The 27,690-nt window shown below is 42.5% G+C and overlaps 1 protein-coding gene across 1 annotated transcript; it reads left to right on the forward strand.

Moving 5' to 3' along the window:
- Nucleotides 1–16,761: 16,761 nt before the first annotated feature.
- Nucleotides 16,762–24,415, forward strand: LOC141917681 (ATP synthase F(1) complex subunit alpha, mitochondrial-like). The gene is made up of 12 exons (XM_074811075.1): nucleotides 16,762–16,908; nucleotides 17,904–17,982; nucleotides 19,069–19,238; nucleotides 20,040–20,213; nucleotides 20,293–20,459; nucleotides 20,604–20,752; nucleotides 21,703–21,854; nucleotides 21,987–22,211; nucleotides 22,316–22,423; nucleotides 22,983–23,127; nucleotides 23,317–23,467; nucleotides 24,207–24,415. The coding sequence occupies exons 1-12, from the start codon at nucleotides 16,849–16,851 to the stop codon at nucleotides 24,286–24,288; spliced, it is 1,662 nt and encodes a 553-aa protein (XP_074667176.1). The 5' UTR covers nucleotides 16,762–16,848; the 3' UTR covers nucleotides 24,289–24,415.
- The last annotated feature ends 3,275 nt before the right edge of the window (nucleotides 24,416–27,690 follow it).

The raw sequence follows: 27,690 nt of genomic DNA on the forward strand, positions 1-27,690 counted from the left end.
CCCCGCGCCAGGACGCGGCCCCCCCGCGGTGCCGCAGGGAGGGGGCCCGGCCGCGGCTGCGCCCCCGCGGGGGCTGCGCCGAGCGCTGCGGTCTGAGCGCGCTGCTGGAGGAGCCCGGCCGGGGAATAAAGCGGCCAGCGAGAAAAGGAAAAAAAAAAAAAAAAAAGAAAAAAAAAATTGTTACAAATGTATTCGGGAGTAGACCCTGCATGCATCCCCGGTGGGGGAGGCTTTATTAAAAACTTAATTCGTGTCCAAATTATGGGGAGATATTAGAAAGAAGTTAGAAAAATTCGATGATTGGCAAGAGCGGGGTCTACAGGAATTAAGAGAAGCGCAGGAGGTGCGTGTTAGAAGACAATAGGGATACAAGGAGAATTGCAGAGGACTCTGCAAACCAGACCAGAATTGAAACGAAACTTTTGGGTGATGGGTACAGTGTAAAAGAGATTAATGAAAACCAGTTAAGTATTTGAGCCACAAACAATAAGAAAGATCTTGATAGCTGTTCAGTGCGTACCATTAATGGCACATCATGGATAAAAAGCAGGCACTCTGATCTTTTACCTGGTGACACAAATGTTAATGAATATGACCCTAAAATCAATATGTTTGAGAAAACTGAACGTATGTCATGTATTTCTACCAGCAAAACAATTTCTGCAATGAATGAAAGGATCCAAATAGATTTCACAGAACTACCGAAAGTTAGGAGATGCAAATATTTACTGGTAATAGTAGATCAATTAACTCACTGGGTAGAAGCTTTTCCTACCACCAGAGCGACTGCCCAGTCAGTAGCTAAAATATTATTGGAACAAATTATACCATGATTTGGAATTGTAAAAGTATTTGATTCGGATCAGGGTACTCATTTTACATCAAAAATTATAAAGTTAATTACAGAAGCTCTGGGCATTGTAATAAAACATATATGGTATTTGTTATTCAAATCTCAAGGGGAAAAAGAAGTTGTAGTCAGGATGTTGTGGCCGAACAGTTTTGTAATTCTCTTATGTAAATAAGAAATAAGATATATGTCTATAGTTTCTATTGTTAAAATCAGTTGTTAGAAGGGAGCTAAAATGGCCCCCATCTTCAAGCCACTACAAAAACACCTGTGCTGAGTCATCCCCCCTTCTGTGACGGAAACGGGAGACAAGCCCGCGAAAACCTGAGAAAAGCCCGGGAAACTTGTTTACACCTTTGCAGACCCCTCAGGGTACGCCCATCATGAATATGGATGAAGCCTACACTAGAAAGGGACTCGGTTCTGCCGGGTCAGGTGTGTGTCCTGGTAGAGCAGAGACTCCCGGCACACCCAGGCTGTTTTGCTCACTCGTCGCTTGCTAATAAATTTATTATTGATCACTAAAAATTGAGAAGTGGTTATTTCCCACTAAATTACAAGTAATCAATAACAACATCACATGGTATGAAATACTCTAATGAAAGTTAACTCTGTTATCGATTTACCAATAAGTAGAAGAAATTGTGTTTGATTTAATAGAAATATAAAATCATAAGAAATATTTAGTAAAATTTTTATCTGTTGTGGTTTGAATTAGCAACCGATTGCTGCTTTAAAATCACCTATACAGTCCCATACCAAGGCCGAAGAGATTGGTCATAATCATTTAGTAGAAACATTTGGGACCTAGGTAACCAAATACAAACTGATCTGTAAGTTGATTTATAATATATATATACAGGACCAGGAGAATGCAAGTAGTTGTCAAAGTTTAGGATTAATAGGAACTGGGGGAAACAACCATAACAGTTTACAAGTACCTGCCAAGGAAACTGTGCCCTTGGAAATTATGTTTGTGTATGAAACTGTGTCCTTGGGAATTGTGTTTGTGTATGAAACTGTGTCCTTGGGAATTGTATATGAAAAGTTCTATATAAGATGAGTGATTTTAGTGCTTGGCGCGCGTTGTTGGTGATAACACTCCCCTGCGCGCCCGGCTGTCAATAAAGAAGTGTCTGCTTATCTGCATCAAATTGGTGTTGATAAGTTCATTATTCCGAGTTTTTCGGTAACAGTTTCTGGCGACCCAGATGGGACCTCGCTGAGAGAGACCGGAGGAATCGGGGACATGATCGGTTCCAGCCAGAACTGAGGATTTCTCGGGGATACCCATCAATCCCCGATCCGTAAGGCTCTTCGCGACGTTCCCTGGATTTTGGTAAGACACTTCTTTTTTTGTACTAGGAGTGGGTTAGAGTCCCACCCTTGGAAAGTGGGTTAGAGTCCCACACAGTGGGTTAGAGTCCCACTGTATAAGCCTGCCTGTCAGAGGTGGCGAAAGCTGCGCAGGGTTGGGCTAGAGGATCCTCGTGTATTGGAAGCCTAGGCGTCTGCCCGTAAGACATAAGCGAAAGCTATTGCAGGGTTGGACAATTGTGGATTGGGAAACAAGAGAACCTATATGCTATAGCGTTCTCAAAGGAAGTGCCTCTAACAAGAAGTTAGAAGTTTTATATGTGTTATATTGTAAAATTGTTTATTTCTTCAGTAGAGTATTGTATAAGAATTAAGAATTGTGTAATATTGTGTTATATACCTTTGTATATTGTAACAGTTGTGGAAAGGTGTGAGTGTGAGTGTGTTTGTAAGCATTAGACGTGCAATTGAGCACGAAGCGAGTGCGGAGTTTGGATCCGCGGTTCTGTTATCCCGTGAGGGGTGCAGCCGGAGAAGAACGAAGCGACAGATTTGAGTGATTGATTGTATATTGTACTGCAAAGTGATTTATTATGGCATCTAAGCTGACTCATTTGTTTAAAAGTAAAAGTATGGGTAATCTGGCTGCAAATGACAAAGTTCCGAAAACTTCTCCATTAGGATGTTTGTTAGCACATTGGGGAGATTTGCATGATGATTTGTGAAAGAGTCAGATGATTGAATATTGTAATCAGTGGTGGCCTCTGTATACTTTGGATGATCAGGAAAAATGGCCTATGAATGGGACACTGAATTATAACACCATTCTGCAGTTAATGCTGTTCTGTAGAAGGGAAGGGAAATGAAGTGCCATATGTTGATTTATTTTTCTATTTAAGACAGAGGAAAGATTGGCAGAAAGAATGTAAGTTGATTAGTAGGGATAATTTAGTAATGGCTATGACTTCTGACAATAAAAAAAAAGTGAAAAAGTGTTGTTCAACATGTGAGCTTGGAAAAGATTGTTTAAAGAAAGGAATTGCTTCTGCTGAAAAGGATGAAGGGCCAGAATTAGATATATCCCCTCCGCAGAGAGAAAGGCATCGGGGGCGAGAATATAGGGAACAGGTAGAGGAACCAGAGAGTAGTGGAATAGAGGATGTGGAGGAAGGGCCGCCTGAGATTGTAATTCATACTCCTGTCTCCCGAAGAACTCGGCAGCAGGTGCAAACAATAGCTCCTCTACGGCAGGGCGTTGGTAATGATGGGCCAGTGTATGTAAAAGTGCCTTTTTCAGTTACGGATTTGATGGCTTGGAAGCAGGCAGCAGGTATATATAGAGAAGATCCTGAAAGAGTAGGCAGAGTGGTAGATACTATAATCAGAACACAGAATCCGGACTGGAGTGATTCACAGGTGATCTTGGATAATTTACTGGATGATACAGAAAAGCAGATGGTATTTGGCAAAGCACAGGTAGAAGTGGCTGTATTGAGTGGGACAACAGGTGGAACAGTAGAACAGAATTTTCCATCTGGGGATCCACAGTGTGATCCAAATAATGTAGAGCACAGAGAAAGACTGAGTCGGTATCAGAAATGGATTTTGTATGGAGTTAAACATGCCATGCCTAAGTCTCTGAATTGGTCTAAATTATATGAGGTGAGACAAGATAGGAATGAATCTCCCTCAGCGTTTCTGGAGAGATTGAAGGAAGCAGCCGGAAAATATACTGATTTAAGAGTAGAAACGGAGGCGGCTCAGATACAATTGGCTTTGATTTTTATGGGACAATCGGCACCAGATATAAGAAAGAAACTCCAGAAACTTGAAGGAGAGGATTCAAGGAGTCTGAATAAAATGCTAGAAGCAGCATGGAAAGTATATAACAACAGGGAAAAAGAGGAAAGGAAGACCAAAGAAAGTAGATTGTTGGCTGTAATGACAGAGACAGCAGGCAGAGGAAGGGGCAGAGGAAGAGGACGAGGAATTGGTGGAAGGGGAGGATTTATGAACTATGGTAATCAAAACTTTAATACCCCCTTAGGAGTGAATCAGTGTGCCTTTTGTAAACAAGAAGGACATTGGAAGAGAGACTGCCCAAGAAACGGGAATGCTCAGCAAGAAATAGCCAAATTGATGGTTTTAGATGACTGAAGGGGACCGGAGGGGAACCCATCTGAGCCTCTGGTTGTAATTAAGCTGGGAGATAAAGAAGTTAAATTTTTAGTGGATACGGGAGCAACATTTTCGGTATTGAATACTTGTAAAGGAAAAATTGGAACAAAAACAGCAAACATAATAGGAGCAACAGGGAAGGAGGAAAATAGGCCATTCCTGCAACCCCTGGATTTAAAATTTGGAAATAAAATAATTACACATGAATTTTTGTATGTACCAGAATGTCCGATACCCTTGTTAGGAAGGGATTTGTTATTCAAATTAAATGTGCAGATTGTTTTTGAAGAAGGAGAACTTTTCTTGAAAATACCTGAATCAAAAACAGGAGAAATCCTGATGATACAGGAAAAAGTGAAAGAGCAAGAAATTCCACCAGAGGTGGATTCTGCAGTGATTCCTACAGTATGGGAAACAGATATTCCTGGCAAATCAAAATTGGCAGAGCCTGTGAAAATAGATTTAAAGGAAGGTGGAGGGACAGTGAGAATTAAGCAATATCCAATCAAACCAGAAGTTAGACAGGAGCTGAAGAAATTAATTGATAAATTTTTGGAGTACAAAATTTTAGAAGAATGCGAATCTGAGTATAATACTCCTATTCTACCAGTTAGAAAACCCTCGGGTGAATAGGTTAGTGCAAGACTTGAGAGCAGTAAATCAAATAGTCAAGGACATATATCCTGTGGTGGCAAATCCTTATACATTGTTAACAGCGTTAAAGGAGACTTATCAGTGGTTTACAGTGCTTGATTTAAAAGATGCTTTCTTTTGTATACCTTTGGAAAAGGAAAGCAGAAAATTGTTTGCTTTTGAGTGGGAAAATCCACAAACAGGACGAAAAATGCAGTTGACGTGGACAAGGCTACCCCAAGGATTTAAAAATAGCCCAACGATTTTTGGAAATCAGCTGGCAAAAGAGCTTGAAATCTGGAAACAGGATAAACCAAGGCCTGGACATTGACTTTTACAATATGTGGATGACATACTGATTGCCACAGAAGAAAGATTTACCTGCATACAGGTAACAACAGACCTTTTAAATTTTCTGGGACTGAATGGGTACAATGTATCTCGGAAGAAAGCCCAAATAGCCTGCCAGACTGTGATTTATCTGGGCTTTGAAATTTCAAAAGGGCAGCGACAATTAGGAAAAGATCGCAAGGAAACTATTTGTAGTATACCTGAGCCGAAAAATATTCATGAACTCAGAGCATTCTTGGGAATGGCAGGGTGGTGTCGCCTTTGGATCATGAACTATGGTCTAATAGCTAAGCCATTGTATGAGGCCCAGAAAAACTTTCCTTTTGTATGGGGCCCACAACAGCAAAAGGCTTTTACGGAATTAAAACGCGCCTTAATGTCTGCACCTGCTTTAGGACTTCCGGATTTAACCAAAGATTTTCAGTTGTTTGTCCATGAGAGACAACGTCTGGCGTTGGGTGTGCTGACTCAGCGAATAGGAAGCTGGAAACGACCAGTCGGATACTTCTCCAAACAACTGGACACAGTGAGTAAAGGGTGGCCGAACTGCCTTCGAGCAGTGGCTGCAACAGTGATGCTCATACAAGAAGCTTGGAAATTGACTTTGGGAAGAACAATAACAGTCTATGTCCCACACATGGTGATAACTGGTTTAGAACAAAAGGGGGGACATTGGCTGTCTCCGAGCCGAATGATGAAGTACCAGGTAATACTGACTGAACAAGATGATGTGATTCTAAAAACAACTAACCTGGTAAATCCTGCAGTGTTTTTAAGTTCCATACAGGAAGAAGGACAACTGGAACATGACTGCTTGGCTACCATTGAGTATGTTTATTCCAGTCGAGACGATTTGAAGGACGTACCATTGGAGCGACCAGACTGGGAACTGTATACAGATGGTAGCAGCTTTATGGAGCAAGGGGTCCGATACGCTGGATATGCGGTAACAACAGACACCACAGTTATAGAAGCAAAGGCATTGACGGGTACCACATCAGCTCAGAAAGCAGAACTTATTGCTTTAATTCGAGCCTTAGAACTAAGTGAAGAGAAGAAAGTAAATATTTGGACAGACTCAAAGTATGCTTTTGGGGTGGTACATGTCCATGGAGCTTTGTGGAAAGAAAGAGGATTATTGTCCTCCCAGGGATTAAATATTAAGCATCAAAATTAAATTTTACAATTATTACAAGCAGTTCAAAAACCAGATCAAGTAGCAATCATGCACTGTAAAGCACATCAAATTGGGAACACAAAAGAAATTGTTGGAAATAATTTGGCCGACCGAACGGCAAGGAAAATAGAGAAGGAACGAGCATTCCAAATGGCATTAATTCCCTCCAAAATAGTAACCCTTCCTAGAGAAAAGCCAAAATATTCGGTGGAAGATAAGAAATTAGGTCAATTTTTGAATGCCAAGAAAAATTTAGCTGGATGGTGGGTAACTCCTCATGGACGAGTAGTAGTTCCACCTTTGTTAATGAGAGAAATAATGCAAACCAAACATCAAGAATGTCATTGGGGAGCAGAAGCACTAGTAACATCTTTACAAAAACAAGTTATATCAGTGAAGATGATGGACATGGCTAAATTAATAACTGCAAAATGCGAAGTATGTTTGAAAAATAATCCAGTGATCAAGAAAAGAGTTCAAATGGGCAGGTTAAAATCTGGTACGGAACCTGGAGATTATTGGCAAGTAGATTTTTCAGAATTACCTAGACAAAATGGGTATCGATACATCCTGGTGGGGGTTGATACTTTTACAGGATGGCCAGAAGCTTTTCCCTGTCGCACCACACAAGCAAAAGAAGTAGTAAAGTGGTTACTACGAGAAATAATTCCAAGATTTGGAGTTCCTATTGGAATTTCCTCTGACAGAGGTCCACACTTTGTTGCAGAAGTAGTCCAAAATATTAGCAAAATTTTGGGTATCACTTGGGACTTACATACCTCATGGAGGCCACAATCCAGTGGAAAAGTAGAAAGAATGAATCAAACCTTAAAGAGACAAATAAGTAAAATCTGTCAAGAAACTAATTTAAAATGGCCTCAAGCGCTTCCATTGGCATTGTTACGAATTAGAGTACAACCAAAAGTGGAACCTCAGTCAGTCCTTATGAATTATTGTATGGGAAACCTTATGAATCCCCAGAACCAAATCCAAACATGCATGTGAAAGGGAAACAAGATGTGTATAACTATTTACTTTCTTTAGGAAAAACTTTGACTGCAATTTGGAGAGCAATACTGTGGAACAGACCATTATCCCTTGAAAATCCTGTGCATGACTTTCAACCAGGAGATTATGTCTATGTGAAGATGTGGACTTCCGAACCTCTGCAAGAACGCTGGAAGGGACCTTTCCAGATACTGTTAACCACCTTTACGGCTATCAAGATTGCAGAATCAGATGCTTGGATACACTATACCCGGGTGAAGAAGGCGCCCACTCCATGGAAGATTATTAGCCATGACCCAAAGACTTTAAAACTGACTCTGAAACATGTCTAATTTTTCATATCAGTTTGTGATTATTCTCCTTGTGTTAGCTAAGCAGGTGATACTGGAGTGGACTGATTCGGTGGTGAGAAACTAAAGACAACAAGACACAGAACAATTGATCAACATTCCCAAAGAAATGTCTGAAGAAAATTTGATGTTAGGATTGATTAAGGGATTTGCCAATTTGCAGAATGTTACAAAGATTACTGCTTGTTTACCAATACCAAGAGCAGTAGGTGAATCTATTCCTTGGGGAATTTCAACTGTAAATCTGATCAACCTGGAACATAAGAACTCCCTGGTGTTTTACTTGGGACGGTACTTGGATTAAAGGTGCATTCGCAATTCTTCCTTCAGTAGTAGATAAAGGTACTACACAAATAGAAAAGGAACATGTAGTACCATGGTGGAAGTGTGAAAAGGTATATGATTGCAGCAATGCAGACTTAATAATTCAAAGAATTCCTCCCTTAGCAGCTGCTTTGAAGTTTGGTTGTTACTGTTGAGGTTTTCATAATAACCTCACTTTGACAAGTATATTTACACCCAGGAGAGGATACTTTTTTAGTTGTAAGAAATCTACCATTCAGAGTCCAGGACATTTGGTTTGGACATTAAGTGATGGAACCTGGACAACTCACCTGCCAGTAGATGGTAAGGTGAAACAAGTTACTTTAGGCATGCCAGCATTGTGTCCAATTTGGAAGAAATCGCCATTCAAAGGACCCTTAGAAAATTTAAAATTAAAATGAACCAAGAGGTCTGAGACAGATGATGACACATGGAATGAACCATCAACAGCAGTGAAAATTGGCTGGGCCTTTTGAACCCAATAGCTTCATATAGAAACAGAGAATGGCTCTATCAGTTGACAGGACAAGTAGAAAAATTGGCCAACGTCACAAGGAAAGGATTTAAAGAATTAAACATCTAATTACAGGCAACTTCCCGAATGACACTTCAGAATAGGATGGCATTAGTAATACATGCTTCTGCTAAAGGAGCATGGAGCGTGTGGATATCTCAAGGATAGCTTAGATCATTGCTGCATTCATATTCCTAATGTCACTCAGGATGTAGAACATGATCTAGATCTCTTAGGCAAAATTGAAAAAGAGACAGAAACAATTCGAGAAGATATGTCCGAAGATTGGCTGGGAAAGATTTTTAGTGGATTAGGATGGAACCTGAGCTCTTGGCTGAAATCCCTAATCAAGACCTTGTTTTTGCTGTTAATTGTCTTTGTGATGATCATGTTAATTTATGCCTGTCTTAAAAGACAGTTTATTAATAGACTTGCAGCACACCGAAGGATTATGAGAGAAGTACCACATATGCCACCTGAATACAGTCCACCACCAAAATATGGTGAAACAAATACTAACTTTGAAAATGAAAACTAATAAAATGTGAAAGCATTGAAATAATTTTCAACACTTTCAAAGGGGGGAAATGTTATCGATTTACCAATAAGTAGAAGAAATTGTGTTTGATTTAATAGAAATATAAAATAATAAGAAATATTTAGTAAAATTTTTATCTGTTGTGGTTTGAATTAGCAACCGATTGCTGCTTTAAAATCACCTATACAGTCCCATACCAAGGCTGAAGAGATTGGTCATAATCATTTAGTAGAAACATTTGGGACCTAGGTAACCAAATACAAACTGATCTGTAAGTTGATTTATAATATATATATACAGGACCAGGAGAATGCAAGTAGTTGTCAAAGTTTAGGATTAATAGGAACTGGGGGAAACAACCATAACAGTTTACAAGTACCTGCCAAGGAAACTGTGTCCTTGGGAATTATGTTTGTGTATGAAACTGTGTCCTTGGGAATTGTGTTTGTGTATGAAACTGTGTCCTTGGAAATTATATATGAGTAAGTTCTATATAAGATGTGTGATTTTAGTGCTTGGCGCGCGTTGTTGGTGAGAATACTCCCCTGCGCGCCCGGCCGTCAATAAAGAAGTGTCTGCTTATCTGCATCAAATTGGTGTTGATAAGTTCTTTATTCCGGATTTTCGGTAACAACTCCATCCTGGTCGAAACCAGGACAGTCTGTTTTTTTAGGACCCCTTAAAAAAAATACAAAAAGAAACAAACTTTTACATTCAGAGACATACCAGTATATGAATACAACTTAATTATCTATGCTCAAGCTAAACCCTGTAATACAACCAACATGAGAAGGGAGAGAATGGTGAAAAACTTGCATTTCCCTGTGAGATTTCCCAGTGGAAACATCCACAGCTGTTACATCCAGAGTCCTAAAGGACAGGGAGAAAAAAAGGCCAAGGAGAAAGCCATCTGCATAAAAGCAAAGAGTAATAGTTCTCCACATAATTCCCTAATTCAGTTAGAGACCTGTTACGCAAGCTAAAATTACGATCACATAGAGGGGCCATGGCAAACCTGCAAAAAACACAGGTCTGGTATCTTTGCTATAAGCAGCACCACAATTACTACTTTAAAAGACAAAAACCAGAAAATAATTAGACTGGAAGGGGGCTGTGGAGATCATCTGGGCCAAACCCCACTCAAGATAGGGGTCGATCCTGCTATACTTGGCAAAGCACTTCAGATTACATATTCTAGGGAATGGACTTGACACAGATTTTTAATTTTTTTTTTTTAAAAAAAGTCTCCCACAGACTGGTTAAAGGAAATTCTTACCTGGGAACAGTTTTTGTTTTGCCTGGCTCTTTCACTCTGACTGCAGAGCCCACGCTAAATGTGGTAAGAAAATCAGGTTTGTCTTCAACCTCAGATGAAGGCAACTGGTGGAAGATGCCAGCCTGTATTTGAAAACTGCTTGTAGACCATTTTTGGTTTAAAATAATGGATTTGGTGGTATCCCAAATCTCTTTTGATTACTGAATGTGTCCATTGCACATGGCTTTTGATACGTACTTCCAAATACTGTGAATTAGAGAAAACCTTGAAAATTCAGTTATCCTTGTTAGTTATCACAACCAATGTTCCACATTGCAGAGATCAGCAGTAGTGCTTACATCTTTGCCTTTTCTCATCCATTACTCACCCCTCTAACAGCTTTTCCAGCATCAGCACTGCAGTTAGTTTTTCCCTGATGTTGGTCAATTCCGGTTCCATTTCTCTGTTTTTCAATTCTGTTGCATACAGCTCTGAGGTCATATCATTGATGGCACAGAAGCAGCTGGTGAAAAGAGAGATTCAGTGGGAATGCTCAGGAGTCAGGTCTTCTGAAACTCAGAATTATTATTTTCTCCACACTTTCCACAAATGACTTTATTTTCTTCTCATATTATGATACATCAGATAACTGCCAGCTATTTTAGAGGAAAGTAAAATAAGTCACTAAGGGTATTTGCTTCCCTTAACTAACAAAGATTTCATCTGGAAGGGGAAATGGCCCAGCAATCGATGAGTAGGAGGAAGTGAACAAGACCTGGCACTCTAGTGAATATAACCACTGGGTTTGATATGATCAAACGCTCCACTCCTGGCTTGCCAAATTGCCTTTCAGAGAAACTGTATTCAGTTCCTGAAAACACGCCTCCCTGAGACATGCCCAGCAGTATTTCAGTCTCTTCCTGTCCTGGTCTCAGCTGGTACAGAGCTAATTTTTTTCCTTCTTTGTAGCTAGAATAGTGCTGTGTTTTGGATTCAGTATGGAATTTGATATGAGAAGAATGTTGATAATGTACTGATGTTTCTAGTTGTTGCTAAGAGATCAAGGACTTTTCAACTTCCCATGTCCTGCTAGTACGCAGGTACACAAGAAGCTGGGAAGGAGCATGACCAGAGCAACGGACCCAAACTGGCCACTGGAATATTCCATACCATATAACGTCATGCTCAGTATATAGATAAGGGTTGATCAGGAAGCTCACTCTGACTTTCAGGACTGTGGTTTCAGAATTCTCTCTTCTCTGGGATCACTAGCTGGGAACGGGCTGGGTATCAGTCAGTGGGTGGTGAGCAATCACACTGTGCATTTGTTGGAAGTGTGGGAAAAGCAAACTGATCATGAAAGGTGCCACCAATATTGCGTCACTTCTTGTCGCAGATACCAGATCAACAAGAAGTCCAGGGCAGGGTTCAAGTCCTGGAAAGTGGTAACTGGGAAGGACCATATCCTTTAATAACCCGGGGAAGAGGTTATGCTTGTGTCTCCACAGATCACAGTCCCCGGTGGTTACCGGCAAGGTGTGTGCGACCACACCTGAGGCGTGAGAGGCAGCTTTTGGTGGACACTCAGGAGCCAGCTGTGGGTGCTGTGGGTGCCCCTGTGCCAACAGTTTGTGGTCTCTTCGACTGATCATTTAAGCAGAATGGATGGGTAATGCTTGCTACTGCAATAGGACAAAATACACTATCTCTGTCCTTAATCACACTACAGTTGCCAACTCTTTTAAGAGAAAATGCTAACAGTAATTGCAACTCCTTAATGAAATATATAGGCTTACTAGTCACCAGTGAAAGATGTAGCTTAGACAAAATGTAGTTATTAATAAGGATGAAATGCTGCAAGAATGTGTGTATTCAACTTTCTTTGTTTAGCAATATTAAGAATTAAGGACTCAAGTGTTTAACCTTATTAGAAACTCCCTTGGTTTTCCCCCTTGAGTGGTGGCCAGGCTCTGGGTGGAACCCAACAGGAGGATGAAATCAGATGTTTCCGCTCAAAGAAAATTGCCAGTTATTTTGGCCTGTTGATTTAGAGGCTGGACCTGCTTGCAGCGATGTTGGATGCCTCACCTACGGATGGACGCATCGCGTAGGATTTCCGGTTTGCGAGGAAGGGCACTCTAAATTCTCGCTGCATCCAGGGTTCCCCAGCAATTGCGGATCTGAATATTAGTACCTCATTAATGATGAGACTGCTTGTGTGGTGAAGACGATGGCAGTGATGAGAGTGCTTGCGTGAAGAAGACGTGTGCTGAATCTGATTTTGTGTGCATCAGTGGTCAGTGTGTGCCTAACAGATGGCAGTGTGATGGGGATCTGGACTGTGAGGATGGGTCTGACGAGAGTGCTGAACTGTGCCATATGAGAACATGCCGGGCAAATGAAATCAGCTGTGGTCCTCAGTCAACCCAGTGTATCCCAGTGTCCTGGAAATGTGATGGTGAAAAAGACTGTGCTACTCTTTTCAACTAGTAACTGTAACTGCTGTATTGTTTTTAGCCTTCGGTGGAACTATTTTAAGTATGCTGTGTTTTTTGAAGTTTGCCTAACCCTTAATTGATAAATCTTTGAAACATGTTTGCAGGTGCAGCTGCAAAACAAAGAAAGGGGAGATGTGGGAGGCATTGGCCTGTCAGCCTTGCACAGCCTCTGAGAAATAGCTAGGCTTTGATGAGAAACAGGCCTTGGGAGAAAGATAAGAAACTGCCGAGTTGTGCCAAGGTGGCAGGGAAAAACAACGGACAGCTGCAACACTGAACTGTGGAAAAGTACTGAACTGTGAGAAGTTACTGCCGCATGAACAGCGTGTGAACAAGAGGGTGATTGGTCTGCACAGGGCGTGTTAGAGTGGTCTGATGCTGGTAGGAGAAAAGGTTGATAGCTGTCTAATTGCTGATTTGTTAACTATGAAGTAAGAGCTTTACCGACAGCATCTGAGAGCATAAGTATGTACTATTGTAACAATAAACTCTCTTTTTCCTTCTGCACTTCACGGAGAGTCCATGTCTGAGTTGTCACAGATGGCTACACTTCTCGATGCAGCCCAGGATATGGTTGCCTTTCTCAGCTGCGAGCACACACTGCTGGCTCATAGTCAGTTTTCCATCCACTAGTACCCCCGAGTCCTTCTCTGCAGGGCTGCTCTCAATCCACTCATTGCCCAGCCTATATTTACGTATGGGATATCCCCAACCCATGTGCACAGCTTGTACTTGGCCTTGTTGAACTTCATGAGGTTTGCACGGGCGCACCTCTCAAGCCTGTCCAGGTCCCTCTGGATGGCATCCCTTCCCTCTAACCTGTCGACTGCACCATAGAGCTTGGTATTGTGGAAAACATAGGCATGATTCGTGTCAAGATAGAATATGGTGTGGTAAGTGTAATTGTTGTACCCTGTGTGGATCTGAAATGATTTGTGATCACTATAACCTGTATCATAATTGTGATGAATGTTTGGATCAAATTGAGAATATGTATGAATAAAATATGGATGAGTGTGCTACTCGCTTGCAACAATGTAACCGCTGCTTAAAAAGCCCGCCAAAAGATGAAATCATGAGACTTTTAAAAGATCCAATAGGAGAAGAGCGTGCCAAGAGGTAAAGACCTTGAGACTTTCAAAAGACCCAATAGGAAGAGGACACATACCCCAGCAACTCAAATGAACAAATGGGAAAAGAGCAGGATGACTATCTGGTGAAAGGAGATTGGTCAAGATGCTGGTGCAAGAATATAAAAGACACTGCTTGTAGAACTCGGTGTGCATCCTGGTAGAGCAGAGACTCCCGGCGCACCCAGCGCTGTTTGCTTGTTTTTATTCACTTAATAAATTGGAAACTTTGTTTAAATTCCTGTTTGGAACTAAATTATTTATCACAGTGTCATCAGCAAACTTGCTGAGGGTGCGCTCAGTCCCACTGTCCATGTCACCAACAAAGATGTTAAACAGCTTTGGTCCCAATACTGACCCCTGAGGAACGCCACTCTCTCCAGTGAAAAAGATTTGAAACACAAAAACTTCAGGCACCCAAGATCTTCATAATCCAGCATCTTAAATCAGGTGTGAGTTTATACTTAAAGGTCAGAGAGCACGGGCTGTTATCTAGTAGGTAGTAGTGGGCTAACACAGACTTCACTGCTGCAAAACCCACCCAGCAACCACGCCTTGCCCATCCCCCAACGCTCAAAGGGGTAAGAAAGCGACACGGGCTCGTTTCTACTCTTAAACCATGCATGCCCGAGCGCCAGACAGGTAGAGCAACAACGGCTAGGGCCCGGCAAAACCTTCTGAGCAACTACTCGGGTGCCTCCTGTGGAAGGACTGAGGGAGATGCTCTCGGGAGAGCGGGACGAGGGCTCCGATAACGCGCTGGTACCTTGGCCGCCGGGGGGCGGGGGCGGGGGGGCGCTGCACAGCAACCGCCGCGCCCGGCGCCCCCCCAATAGGCCCTGGGCCGGGCCGGCGGGGAGGAGGACCCCCCGAGCGAGCAAAGGGCAGCCGGGCCCGGCCTAAGGCGTGTCCAGGGTGGGGCCACGGAGTCCCCCCACTCCCGTAAACCCCGCACCGTGAGAGCCGCGCCCCGTCCCAGCCCCACCGTTACCCGCCGGAGCTTCTCCTCCATGGCGGCCTCCACCACCTCCATCACAACTTCCCCCGCCTGTCGCGGGGCCTCACAGAACTTGTAGGTCTGGGGTGAAGGGGGCTGGGCGAGCCCAGCAAGACGCAGTTTCCTAGTTTTAAATACTTGAAACGCAGAGAAAATATTTTTAAAAAATCAGTTCAATTCAAATAGCTGCAGTGAACACTTTTACCAAAGTGGATTTAAATGCTCTAAGTGTTTTGAAAGAATTTGCTTCTCCCCTATACCCAATACTTTTAAGAAAATGGTCTTTAATCAGTAAAATAATTTGAGGGGATTTATTTTTTTTGATGGAATCGTATGTTTCATGTATTTCATAAGGCAAATTACAAATAAAGACCTATAAAACCCTTAATAAAAAAGGCATGAATAATTTTAAGTTCAAGGGTAAAAATTGAAATCCGAAGTTTGTATATCATTGCTTACATAAATTCATATTAAAAAATGTACTCCTTGTTGGAAAATACACTGTAAAAACACATCTTCTGAGCCAAACTCTTAAAACAGTTACCAAGAAACCACCTTTCTTTAGTAACAGCAAAAGTACAAAGGCACAAGACTTAAATAGATTATTTAAATCAATGTGGGTTTCTTTTCAGGCAGTTTTAAAGAATTTAAAGTGATTACTGAAATAATCAGCATGAGAAACATTGCTGAAGCATCATGTTCGACACAGCGCATGCCAAAAGGGTTGTATTTTCACTTAACCTTTTCCAATTCCTAGGAAGTCCTGCTGGGATCTGTGCTTTACTAACTTCTCTGGATTACCATGGGGACACAATCACACTGTGCCTGCCTGAGTTTCAGCACTTTCTCCCCAGCAGACTAAATCCTACATCTTACATATGGGACTTATTGCCAAGTGTGCTGTTCCTGCAGGGTTAGGCCTCAGATCACAACAGGGAGAGACACCCCTGTGCGCCATAAGCACAACTGCCTCTTGCAGTGAGATTCTCCCCAGCTTGCAATGATGCTACCCTGTCACGATCACCTCTGATGGCACCTGTAGAGTCAGCTTTTAGGTTTCACATATCATCAGTAGACTAGCTAAAAAATTTAAGCTCCTCTGTAGAAAGAAAACCAACACGGTGCTGCACATCATCTCTCTTTTACCCCCATTTCCAGAGCGCAGGCAAGATGCCAGCACTCCTCTGTCACACTTTTCTTCTGCCACCAGCAGCTACTATGGGACCAGGTGGACAAAAGCATCCACAGCTTCCAGAATAGGGGGACACCCTGCCCCACACCATCACTGTCTGCCTCGCAGCCTCTCACACTCTTGGCCCTAGGCTGTCCTACAGCCCTCATACCCCAGCCTCCTGTATCCCACACCGGCGCCTACCCACTTCATGCCCCCTCCCCGCCCCTTCTGCCCGCCGAGAGCCATTTCAAGGACACCTACCGCAACGGGGTATTTTTTTAAAAGCCCCGTTTCGTGTGCTTTTTATTATTTTCTATATATATATCTATACATTCCCTCACCGATCCGAGGTGTAGTAAGGGGCAGGGCGACGCGACGCCTGAGATGGCCGGAGGTGGTGGGGGATGCACTTCCGGGCCGTGTCCCGCTCCGGCCCGTGGGCGTGGCCTCGCCGCCAAAAGGGGCGGAGCGCGCCGTCGCCATTTTGGGGAGAAAGAGCACGACTCGTAGTCCTTTCCTTTCTGCTTTAGTTTTTCTCTATAGGAATTGCTGCTATGTTCTTTGCCCGCGTGGCTGCCGCCCTCGCTCGCTTCTTGCCGCTGCAGGCTGGCCTGGTGAGTGCGCTCTCTCCTCCCTGGGGTGAGCGGGGAGGGGATGGCGGGTGCAGCCGCCATCTTGGGGGCCGCGGTGACATTGAGGGGTCGCGGCCTCTTGTTGTCGGGAGTCTAGGATGTATGGGGGGCTTACCTCAGCACTAGGTGACGGTGGAGCCCGACCCCCTGCTAAGGAGCGTGGGGGGGTCTACGGGACGGTGTGTCTTTCCCCAGGGATGCGGATTGGCACTGTTGAGGTTCAGGTTAACGTCTGAAAGCTGCTAGATCCTAGTCAGGGTTAGGGATTTGAGCTGCGAGGCTTTGTCAGGTGGTATTTTGTTTTTCCTGTTTGGGGGGGGGGCAGGGTTGCGAAGATCTGTCAGGACCCGTTCCTGGCCAGTGTATCTTGTGAAGGTGAATGGAGGAGAGGCCTGCCTAAACTTTCAGAGAAATAGCATTAGCGCTGCATAGGACTGAACTGGGAGTTTTGCTTGGGATGTGGGATTATAATCTTTGAATGCATTTATTATTACAGGGTTTTTTTTCCCGTTTCTGCTATCGTATATGTTCTAGCCATGCTTCAGAAATTCTGCAGTTAGATTTTTCTTGGAAAAGCCAACCTTTAAAAGGCATAATCTTATTTCTCCCTCATGCAGAACTATGAGGGGTGCACTGGCTTCTTTATGCCCCAAGCTTATGTTCAGCGCAAAGGTGGCAAAGGAGAAGAGATATTGCTTTGGGAGCTGCTGCAGTGCTGTGATGGTGACATTAGTGCAATACAGAAAAATGCAGCGAGTAATTGAACAATCTCCTTTACCATCTGTCCTTGCTTAGCAGTGCTGGACTTGGTTCCATAATTACAGTTTGTGAATGGAGCGTGCTGTGAAGCTCAACTGAGAACTGAGACACGTTAAATGTATAAGCTCATGATCAAAAATTTCAGTGTGTTATCTCTTAACATTTTTTTGAATGATTGAGGAAACCTTACTGTTACTTGAAACAGTTATTTGTTTTAGATTTCCAGAAACACCCTGGGTGCAGCATTTATTGCTACGAGAAACATTCATGCCTCCAAAACATGCTTTCAGAAAACTGGTAAGTTTGAGAAAGGTCTTCATATAAGAGTGCAGTTTAAGAACTTGCTCTATTAGACAAAAAGGAATTTGAATATGAAGTGTGAGGGGTGTGTGTGTCAGTTGACAAAACACTTGAGGACATTTATGTACTGACAGTATTTAATAGTGAACTATCTGTTACACAGTCACATCCAGGAGACTTCACTTAAATAATTGTGCCCAAACCGAAGGAGTGGTCACATGTCAATTTGCTTACACAGCTTACCTGTTTCACGAGGATTCAATTCAGTCTTCAACTCCTGCAAAATTATTTGAAAAAACACCTCAAATTGCCGTTTCCTGTCTTGTTTGTAACAGTATGAAGGAACAGATGACTTTCCCAGACCTGCTACCTTGTGTCCTTGATTATAACTTTTTTGCTGCCAGCATCTTGGTGTTTAGAGAAGGCAGTGGCACTGCATAGCTGTATTATTTGGTAGCGATTCATGTACAATTTTTGAAGTGGTTTAGGGTGATTAAAGGTGTTATTAGGAAATAACTGTTTCACAGTGTTATTTACTGTTTCCTAGCTGAGGAAATAAAAAGTTGTTGGTACACTGCCAAACAAATTTGAGGAAAATGGAGAATACATTTTTATAGCTTATATCAAACAACTTGCTCCTTAAATGTATTGAGTTCCTTTAAATATATTTGTATCTTGGATTAAAAATCACTTGATAGGGTGTTTTGATGCCTCCAGTCTAACTAAATGCTCTGCAAGCAGACCTAGCATGTCCTTTCTGAGCTAAGGCTAATGATTTAATCTAATTGTTTTCTAGGGGGAGCGATTACTAATAGTGTTGGACATAATGAAGGAAATTGATAACTAAACAGCCATCAATGTTTTGATTGAAGCTGGCTTCTAATGATGTGTTGAAGCTGCTTTTATTGGATGTGAATACAGAAGCTATTATTTCTTATGCATCCTATGTAAGGGAGAGTACTACTTGCTAGACCTTGTGGCATACCTGAGGAAGGGTACCTTGGCTTGTAAATTCAAGACAAGCTTACTGAATTCATACTGTGCCTTAATGTGCTAAATGTGGTTTGAAACACCTCTTTCCAGGTACTGCTGAGGTATCTTCTATTCTTGAGGAACGTATTTTGGGAGCTGACACCTCTGCTGAACTTGAGGAGACTGGCCGTGTGCTCTCAATTGGTGATGGTATTGCCCGTGTGTATGGCCTAAGAAATGTCCAAGCAGAAGAAATGGTTGAATTCTCTTCTGGCCTGAAGGTAAGCTTTCACTAAAGCAGTTTGTTTAGCTTAGAAATACAAGAAATACTTTTTTTTAAGGAGAACATGAGACTATGCTTGGAAGTACCCATATGGACCTTTTACAGACTTCATTGCAGCTTTAATACGTAGTAACTAGTTGAAATAATACTACAAAAAGCAAATATTCTTTGAATTTGTAACACTTTGCTTTCAGTATCTGGTTTTTGGCCAGCATTTGAGCTTCATTTGTCTTCATCTAGGAAGTATAAAAACTAATCTGGCATTGGATTTTGTTTTCTTTGGTTTCAGACTGGCTTTTCTGTTTACTGTTGAATAATAGCCCCTCTGCTCCAATACAGTGTGCTGACTTCTTATAGTCCTAAGAGTAGACTAGAATTAAAAAGCTGTCTGAATGTTCTGAGACTACTGCAACAGCTCTTCCAGTATTTTTAATGACCTAACTCACTTTAGGCAGAGAAGCAGCCAGTGCTTTTCCCTTGTCCAATTCCTAGGCAAGAGAGAAATGTTGTATTTGAAGCCTGCTTATCCTTTTTGTTTGTTTTAGAGAGAGAAATGACTGGACTGCTGTAAGTGCAGTTATGTAGTAAGCTGAAAGCTTAGGCAGGTTCTCTAACCGGTATGGAAGAACATACATACATTGTACATAAAAGCAGAATATTGACTATTGTTACAAATAAAATTGAGGTAGATTATGTTGGATATTCTACACTGTAGAATAATCACATCTGTATTTAAACTGTCAAAACTTTCGTAAATTTTGGTATGGGTTTTCTCAGGACAATGTGATCTTTGTCGTAGGGTATGTCCTTGAATTTGGAGCCCGACAATGTTGGTGTTGTTGTGTTTGGTAATGACAGACTGATCAAGGAAGGGGATGTTGTGAAGAGGACTGGTGCAATTGTAGATGTTCCAGTTGGGGAAGAGCTGCTGGGACGTGTTGTAGATGCCCTGGGCAATCCAATTGATGGGAAGGTAAGTATAACTAGGTTTTACTACCTCTGCTTGTATCTATGTGATGCAGACTGCATCAGGTTTTTTCCTGTCTTTTAAGGGTCCTATTACATCTAAGATGCGTAGAAGAGTTGGCTTAAAGGCCCCTGGGATCATTCCCAGAATCTCTGTGCGCGAACCTATGCAGACTGGCATCAAGGCTGTGGACAGCTTGGTGCCAATTGGTCGTGGCCAGCGTGAGCTGATCATTGGTGACAGGCAGACTGGGTAAGTTAAATGCCCAAGTTAAAAATGTTTCTTTAAACAGAGATTCGAGTACAGCATGTGCTGATGTACAAAGCTGAACATAGAACTGTGTAGAGGTTGGGAGAAGTGTTGGCAGCTTAACTTACCAACCTCTGTCTTACACAGGAAAACTTCAATTGCAATTGACACAATAATCAACCAGAAAAGATTTAATGATGGAGCAGATGAGAAAAAGAAGCTGTACTGTATCTATGTTGCAATTGGCCAGAAGAGGTCTACTGTTGCTCAGCTGGTGAAGAGGCTCACTGATGCAGGTACAGATTTTTGAAGATGGTTGAGCCTGGCAACTAGTGACATCCTGTTCTCATTATAATGCTGAATTACTACTGTGACCTCTCCTAGCTGCGAGTATAGACAGAATTCTTTCCTTATTAAATGAGTGAACTACTTGCTTTTGTGAACAAGAAATCTTTCTAGGTATCTGGGGAATAAAACCTCCTTTTTGCTACATCACATTAGAAGACTAGTATGAGGCCCCAAAACTGCTGAATTGCTTCTGGAAAAGTCAGACTTTTTTCAGCAGAGTTGAGAGCTTCCTCTTGGCAGTCAGGCAGGCCTGATGACAAGTGATGGCCTACAAGTATTTATGGAATTGGCATGTTTCATATGTATGCAAGTCGGTGTGAATGGCAGTTGCAAGTTTAGTGGAGAGAGTTTACTGCCAAAACATAGACTTTACAGCCCAAACGTAAGGGATTAAATGATAGCTTTTTTTTTTCAGAAACAGTGATCTCATTGACCAAGGCTGTGTATGTAACAGCTTGCAAGAGACCAGTCACCTTACTTCTTGCCTGTGGGTCAGAGTCATACCTAGCAGGAAAATAAACCCATTTTAAAGACAGTAATTTGTTTGGTACTGTGAAACAAAGGGTAGTATCTCCTTGTAGAAGCTAGGAAATCACAGACTTCAAGGCTGAGTTACTTCTAGAACCAAAGTGTATCTTAGTGAAAGTTTAAACTTCATTTTACATGGGAAAGAAGTCTGCAAGTGTTAGACATTAGCTGCCACAAACTTGCTCTTGAAACTTAATGAGTTAGCTGAGTTAATGGATGTGTTAATCTAGTATGGTGTTTTTCTGTATAACAGTGTAGTGATGCTGCCTGGGCTTGCTTCAGCAACTAGTATTTCACATGCATATTGTATTTGCTGATTATGGGCATGATGAGGTAATAGACTCAGTGGTGTGTCTCCAATTCTTTGCAGATGCCATGAAGTACACTATTGTGGTGTCTGCCACAGCATCTGATGCAGCACCCCTTCAGTATCTGGCTCCGTATTCAGGCTGCTCCATGGGGGAATGCTTCAGAGATAATGGAAAACACGCGTTAATCATCTATGATGACTTATCCAAACAGGTCAGGAAACATTGTTTATCGGCCTCACAGTCTCTAGCATTGGTGTTTGTAGCTGTAAGATCACCTCAGGTTTAGAAATTCAAAATTTTAAATGAGCTACTGAAGTCTGAAAGCTTTCTTTATACCACACAGGCTGTTGCCTATCGTCAGATGTCTCTGCTGCTGCGTCGTCCACCCGGTCGTGAAGCTTACCCAGGTGACGTGTTCTACCTGCACTCTCGCCTGCTGGAGAGAGCAGCCAAAATGAATGATTCCTTTGGAGGTGGCTCTCTGACTGCCTTGCCTGTCATAGAAACTCAGGCTGGTGATGTGTCTGCTTACATTCCAACCAATGTCATCTCCATCACTGATGGACAGGTAGGACATCTTCACATGCCGGTACTTCTGGGTAACATACTGACAGGTCTCTGAGGAGGCTTCTAGGCTTCTGACCAAGATAATAAAACAATTTTCTCCTACAGATCTTCTTGGAAACCGAGTTGTTCTACAAAGGTATCCGTCCAGCCATCAATGTTGGTCTGTCTGTGTCACGTGTAGGTTCAGCTGCTCAGACCAGGGCTATGAAGCAGGTAAGCATGAAACTGCTGCTCTTCCTCTCACTAGAGACGAGTAGTGTGTAGGCTTTTCAAACCATTTCACTCTAAAGAACTGTGAATAGAGAGGGAATAAAGCTTTGTAATCCTTAGTGTTATGAAATTATAAAAAAACAAACTTTAGAGTTCTATTTGTTATTTCCATTGCCTGCTGAGAGAGGGAGGAGGAAGGAAAATAGTATCTGTATAAAGATGTAGGACTGTTAAGTTTCGGTATGCTGAACTGGGTACTGACCTAACTAGAAATAGAGAATGCTCTCTTAATCCTGCGCTTTTAGTCCAGATACGAAATTAGAGAGGTTTAATATCAACTGTCACCATTTTAGGGAGGAATAGGATGCTTATGTTAAAAGGCCAAGCAGGTGGTGGGATTTTTAGAAATGCATATAATGATCTGTCAGAATTTTGAGATTCACTTGACTGGTATGCAAGGCAAAGCTGACTTGTGACGACTGTCAGCTGAAGACAACCTGCAAACTACTAGACTCATTTAAAAGGTGGTCAAACTCAGTCTGACCTGTGTCTTGTGTTGTAGGTGGCAGGTACCATGAAGCTGGAATTGGCTCAGTATCGTGAAGTAGCTGCCTTTGCTCAGTTTGGGTCTGATCTGGATGCTGCCACACAACAGCTGCTGAACCGTGGTGTACGTCTGACAGAGCTTCTCAAACAAGGACAGTATGGTGAGTGTCTTGGACATAACGAGTCTGCTTTTCCCATTAGTCTTTTGTGTTAACAAGGTTGGTCTTTGTGGCAGCATTACTTGAACCATGTTGTATACGTGTGGTTGATCTTCAAAGGAGGACTCTGTGTACAACTGATGTGTCCCGATGTAAGAGTTGCCAATGACATGGATGCTTTCTTTTCTGCAGTTCCCATGGCTATTGAGGAACAGGTTGCAGTCATCTATGCTGGTGTAAGAGGTCACTTGGACAAGCTGGAGCCCAGCAAAATCACTAAATTTGAGAGTGCTTTCCTAGCTCATGTGCTGAGCCAGCACCAGGACCTCCTCTCCACAATCGGGTGCGATGATTTATCTTGCTTCATCCCAAGGGTATTAGCTTTATGTCTGGAGTGCAGATAATGGTCACTGAACTGTTAATTTAGTGTATCCTAGAACATCAGGCCTTAAGCTGCCTGTACCAGAACTGGAGGTTAAATCAGCCTTCCTGCTGTCCTTGCACTGCTGTCCAGAGCTCAGCTTCATATCTCCAGTTTATACTTAAAAAATCCAGCTGATGCTTAAAACTGAACCTACTTTCATATCTCTCCTCTAATCTGATATTGAAATCACTTAATCTAGTCAGTTTCCATGTTTTTGACAGCTTTAAGCTGTTACAGTACTGTGGATTAAGTGCTGCTCACTGCCTTCCCTGCTGCCAAGTGGACTGTTGGGGACTGAGTATTTCCATAGTTCTGTTCTGTAAACTGGTCCTGGCTTGTTTTGTCGTGAATTACATCATGTGCCTTCCATCTCTGAGGCACAGCTCTATAGAAGGCAGAGCCTTGTTAAACTATGTACAGCTGTTTTGAAAGTATTTGTTGACAAACCTTAGTTCTTAAACAGGACTAATTTTATCAGTGGAAAGGGGTGTTACGTTGGTTTCAGTGTTATAGCTTCGTGCATCAAACAGGAATGTGTGAATTCATCTGTGAATTTTGTTAGAAATTGGAAGGTTTGCTGTAAAGCTTTTTTCTTTGCCTTAGGGATTGACCATATATCTATTCCTGCATCAGAAGTTTAACTAAATTCTTTCAACAGGATGGAAGGGAAGATCTCTGACCAGACAGAAGCTAAATTGAAGGAAATAGTCACAAGTTTCCTGGCTACTTTTGAGGCATAAACTCTTAAAACTGTTCAAACAGACCAGGCTGTTGTGATCCTGTGCTCCAGCTCCATCAAAGACTTAAAAGTATGTGTGACTTAAATGCACAGATCTCGGTGAGAATAAAAGTTTCTGTGTAAAAAGGCTTGTTCTAAATTATTGCTGCTTGAGCAACACATGCTTTTAAAACTGCAGAGTTAAACTGCCCTGGACACACACTTGCTAAAGGAACTCTGAAAAATCAGGGGGCATCTTAGCTGTGGGGTGGATGAAGCACCCCTTACAAGAATGAATAGGGGTAGCAGCTGGATCCTGTGGTTAAGGCTGCAGTTCCTATGGTAACAGAGCTGTTTCTCTTGCAGTTTTTTATCCTTTTCATTAGGCAGCTGATCTCAGAGAAGGGCATACAACTGAGGAAACAGTTTATGCTGTCTTGTCATGGGTGGTAACTGGTTGGACCTCGCAGTATTCTTTAATAGTCTGATGCTGTGACAATATTTTTTTAGAATTGTTGCCTAACCCATCCTGGTGCCTGGCTTTCAGAAGACAGTTCTTTCGGAACTGACTGTCCTTGTGTCCTGGGACAACTGCACATTTAGCTGTTATAGTAGTACCTGCTAAAGATTTAAACACCACCATCCTCTGTGACTCCAGTTCTGTCAGTAAACTGCAATCATTAATGGTTTGGGGGAAGGTTATATACCTGACACAAAAAGGCCTGAACCATAGGCCTCGAACCAGAGTTGACTTCTGAGTGAACCTCCTGACCAGCATCATTTCAGCATGAAATATGACCATGGCAATATCCTCTGAAAACTATAGATAAAGAATATATATTTTTGGACCCTAAGCCAGCTGTTTCCTAGAAGACAGGAACTTCTCGGACACGCCTGGGATCCTGGCCAGATCCGGGATGTGCCCGAGTGAAGTGAAGCCAATCTACTAGATGTTTTCATGCCCTTATTTTATATGATCTGTTTGTTAAACTGTATAAAAGCAGGACCCTCTCACAGTGAAGATGGAGACCTCACCTACGAGTGGACACACTGCGTAGGACTTCCCAATTGCTGGGAGCGGTTCTCTGACCCTTCGCTGTGACGGGGCTCCCCAGCTGAAGCACAGATCTGGATGTTGGTAAAGTATTAGGGCAACTGGTGATGCATCTTTCTTAATCATTATAGCTAACTTTATGTAGTAATGATCAGGTGCATTACCTTGCTTATTCTTTCTGCTGCTTTAAAGTAAAATAAGCTTATCTTTTTAACTTGGTGTCTGTGTCCTTTCTGTTGACCCCATCAATTGGCAAAACAATACCACAGCATCCATTTCATTTCCTGACTTTTTCTGCAATACTATGTGAGGTACAAGATCCAGTGTTAGAACTTGTATCTGGGATGTGGGAAAGTTCAGTTTAAAGTTGCTCTACTTGGTGTGGTGTATTCAACTTTATCTGGTACACTGGAACCTAGGTCCTTAATCCTCAGTGAGCCTCTGCCACATGGTTACCTGTGATCAGGACGTCTGTTGAGGCTCTTCACTCTGTCCCTAGTTACCTTCTTTCATAGGAGAGCCTCCTGTCTCTGAGTTCAAACCTGCTGTGTTATAAGCAGCTGGAAACATTTCATCTAAGCTCTTCACACAATTCCAGGCTAACAAGCTTATCTATGAATGCCTTGAGTGCTTTGAGTGTGAGCTCTGGCTTCTCTAGTACAGGAAAAAATAAACATTTTTAGTCCAGAAGTGTTAGACACCTTTCTGTGAAGGGCTGGCATGTTAGAGGAGTGCTGTGCTCCTGGAGGAGGGCTTCCTGTGAAGTTTCTTTTGACTTTCACAATCTTGTTTCTTCTACACACAGCTCCAGCACCGGTGCCTGGGAGGCTTCGCAGGCAGGCAGGAATACTGCTGTGGAGCCTTTTTACTCTGGCTGCCTGTCACGTCCCGCTCAGACGAGGGGGACAAGTGACTCAGATTCGCAAATCCCCAATGGAGCGGACAACAAGTCTCCAAGTCTAAACATTTATTAACTACTCACAATGTACTAATTGAACACACGATAGTTGGCTAAGTATATAGCAAGTTGTGGCAAGCAATACAATATGCCTTGCATTTCTTAATGGGAAAGGGAAAAGAGGGAGATAGAGGGAATGGGGAAATACAGATCACCGGTCTGGGTTTCTGTGCTGCTCCTGCCGACGAGGGTTCCAGGAGGCACAGGAGACATCCGTCTTTTTCGCTGGCATCCGTCTTCTTCGCTTCACTGCACTCTCTCTCCTCGGGCCGCACCCCCCCCCCCTTCCCTTCTTGATTTATACCCACTTTCCTTGGGTCCATCCCCTAGGTCGACCCCCATACCTACGTATCTCATGTACGGGGAGGGGTAAGGTGTTTCATGGGATGATGTAATTAGCATGATCATGTTAGCCCTCGTTAGCATATTGAGGGGTGTTAACTTTAATATGCATTTCGTGGATAATGAAGCAAAGGTCATTCACCAGACAGATGGCCCTTGAAGTTTTGGCCAGGTGCACCAGAGCAGAGCCGTCCTGTCTTCACAGGGCTCCCTCCTCCAGCTGCATCTTGTGTTATTGGGGCAGCCTTATCAGCTTCGACCTCCACACTATCCACCCCGTGACTCATAGTTTTGTCTTGCGAGTGTTTGAGGCATTTCTTCGATCAGCCTCAACTTTTGCTTTCTCAGGCTGTTTTTCTTAGTTTCTCGCAGGCCTGGTTTCTCGTCTCTCACATCCCACCCCGTGACTCAAACACTCCAAGTTCTTCTTTGACTGTTGTGATCTCAAAAGGTATAGGGAAAAGGAAGACAGAAGGTGAGAGAGCATATAGCTAATTGCTGCAAGGCATACCATTAAAAGCAAAAATTTGCATAATATCACAATACTAATATTTACAAGCCATCTTCCCCACCCCGTGAGTCCTGAGGATCCCAGTGATGTGACCCATGACCCAGGGTTCCATCCATCAAACTAGTCCATCAGTCAATAAAAAGGTTCTCACTTCCCGTTGTTGATCATCTTCATCATGGCACGGTCTCCTCTATAGAGGTGGTGGCATTGTGGATGGTGATGCAGCATTCTCCCTCAGTTAGGTTCAGCACACCGCACAGTCCATGTTCCTTCAGCAATGCTAGCCGGATTCTGCAACACCATCTTAGATGCTTGTTGGGTCTGCACCTTTAATTCCTTAAAGGCATATCTTGTTAGTACATAGAATTGCTAAGTTAAATTTTCTAAAACTATTTGAGGTTACACAATCACATTAGCAGGTCTATAAGGATTTAAATGGGAATACAATTTAATATTCAGGTACAATTCATTAATGCTTAATTTGTGGGATCAGACCCCTCCAATTAGTCTTTGATGACTGCATCTTGCTGTTGGTGGATGTGGTGTTGTAAGGACCACA

The sequence above is a fragment of the Strix aluco genome, chromosome W, assembly GCF_031877795.1.
Source record: "Strix aluco isolate bStrAlu1 chromosome W, bStrAlu1.hap1, whole genome shotgun sequence".
NCBI classification, from domain to species: Eukaryota; Metazoa; Chordata; class Aves; order Strigiformes; family Strigidae; genus Strix; species Strix aluco.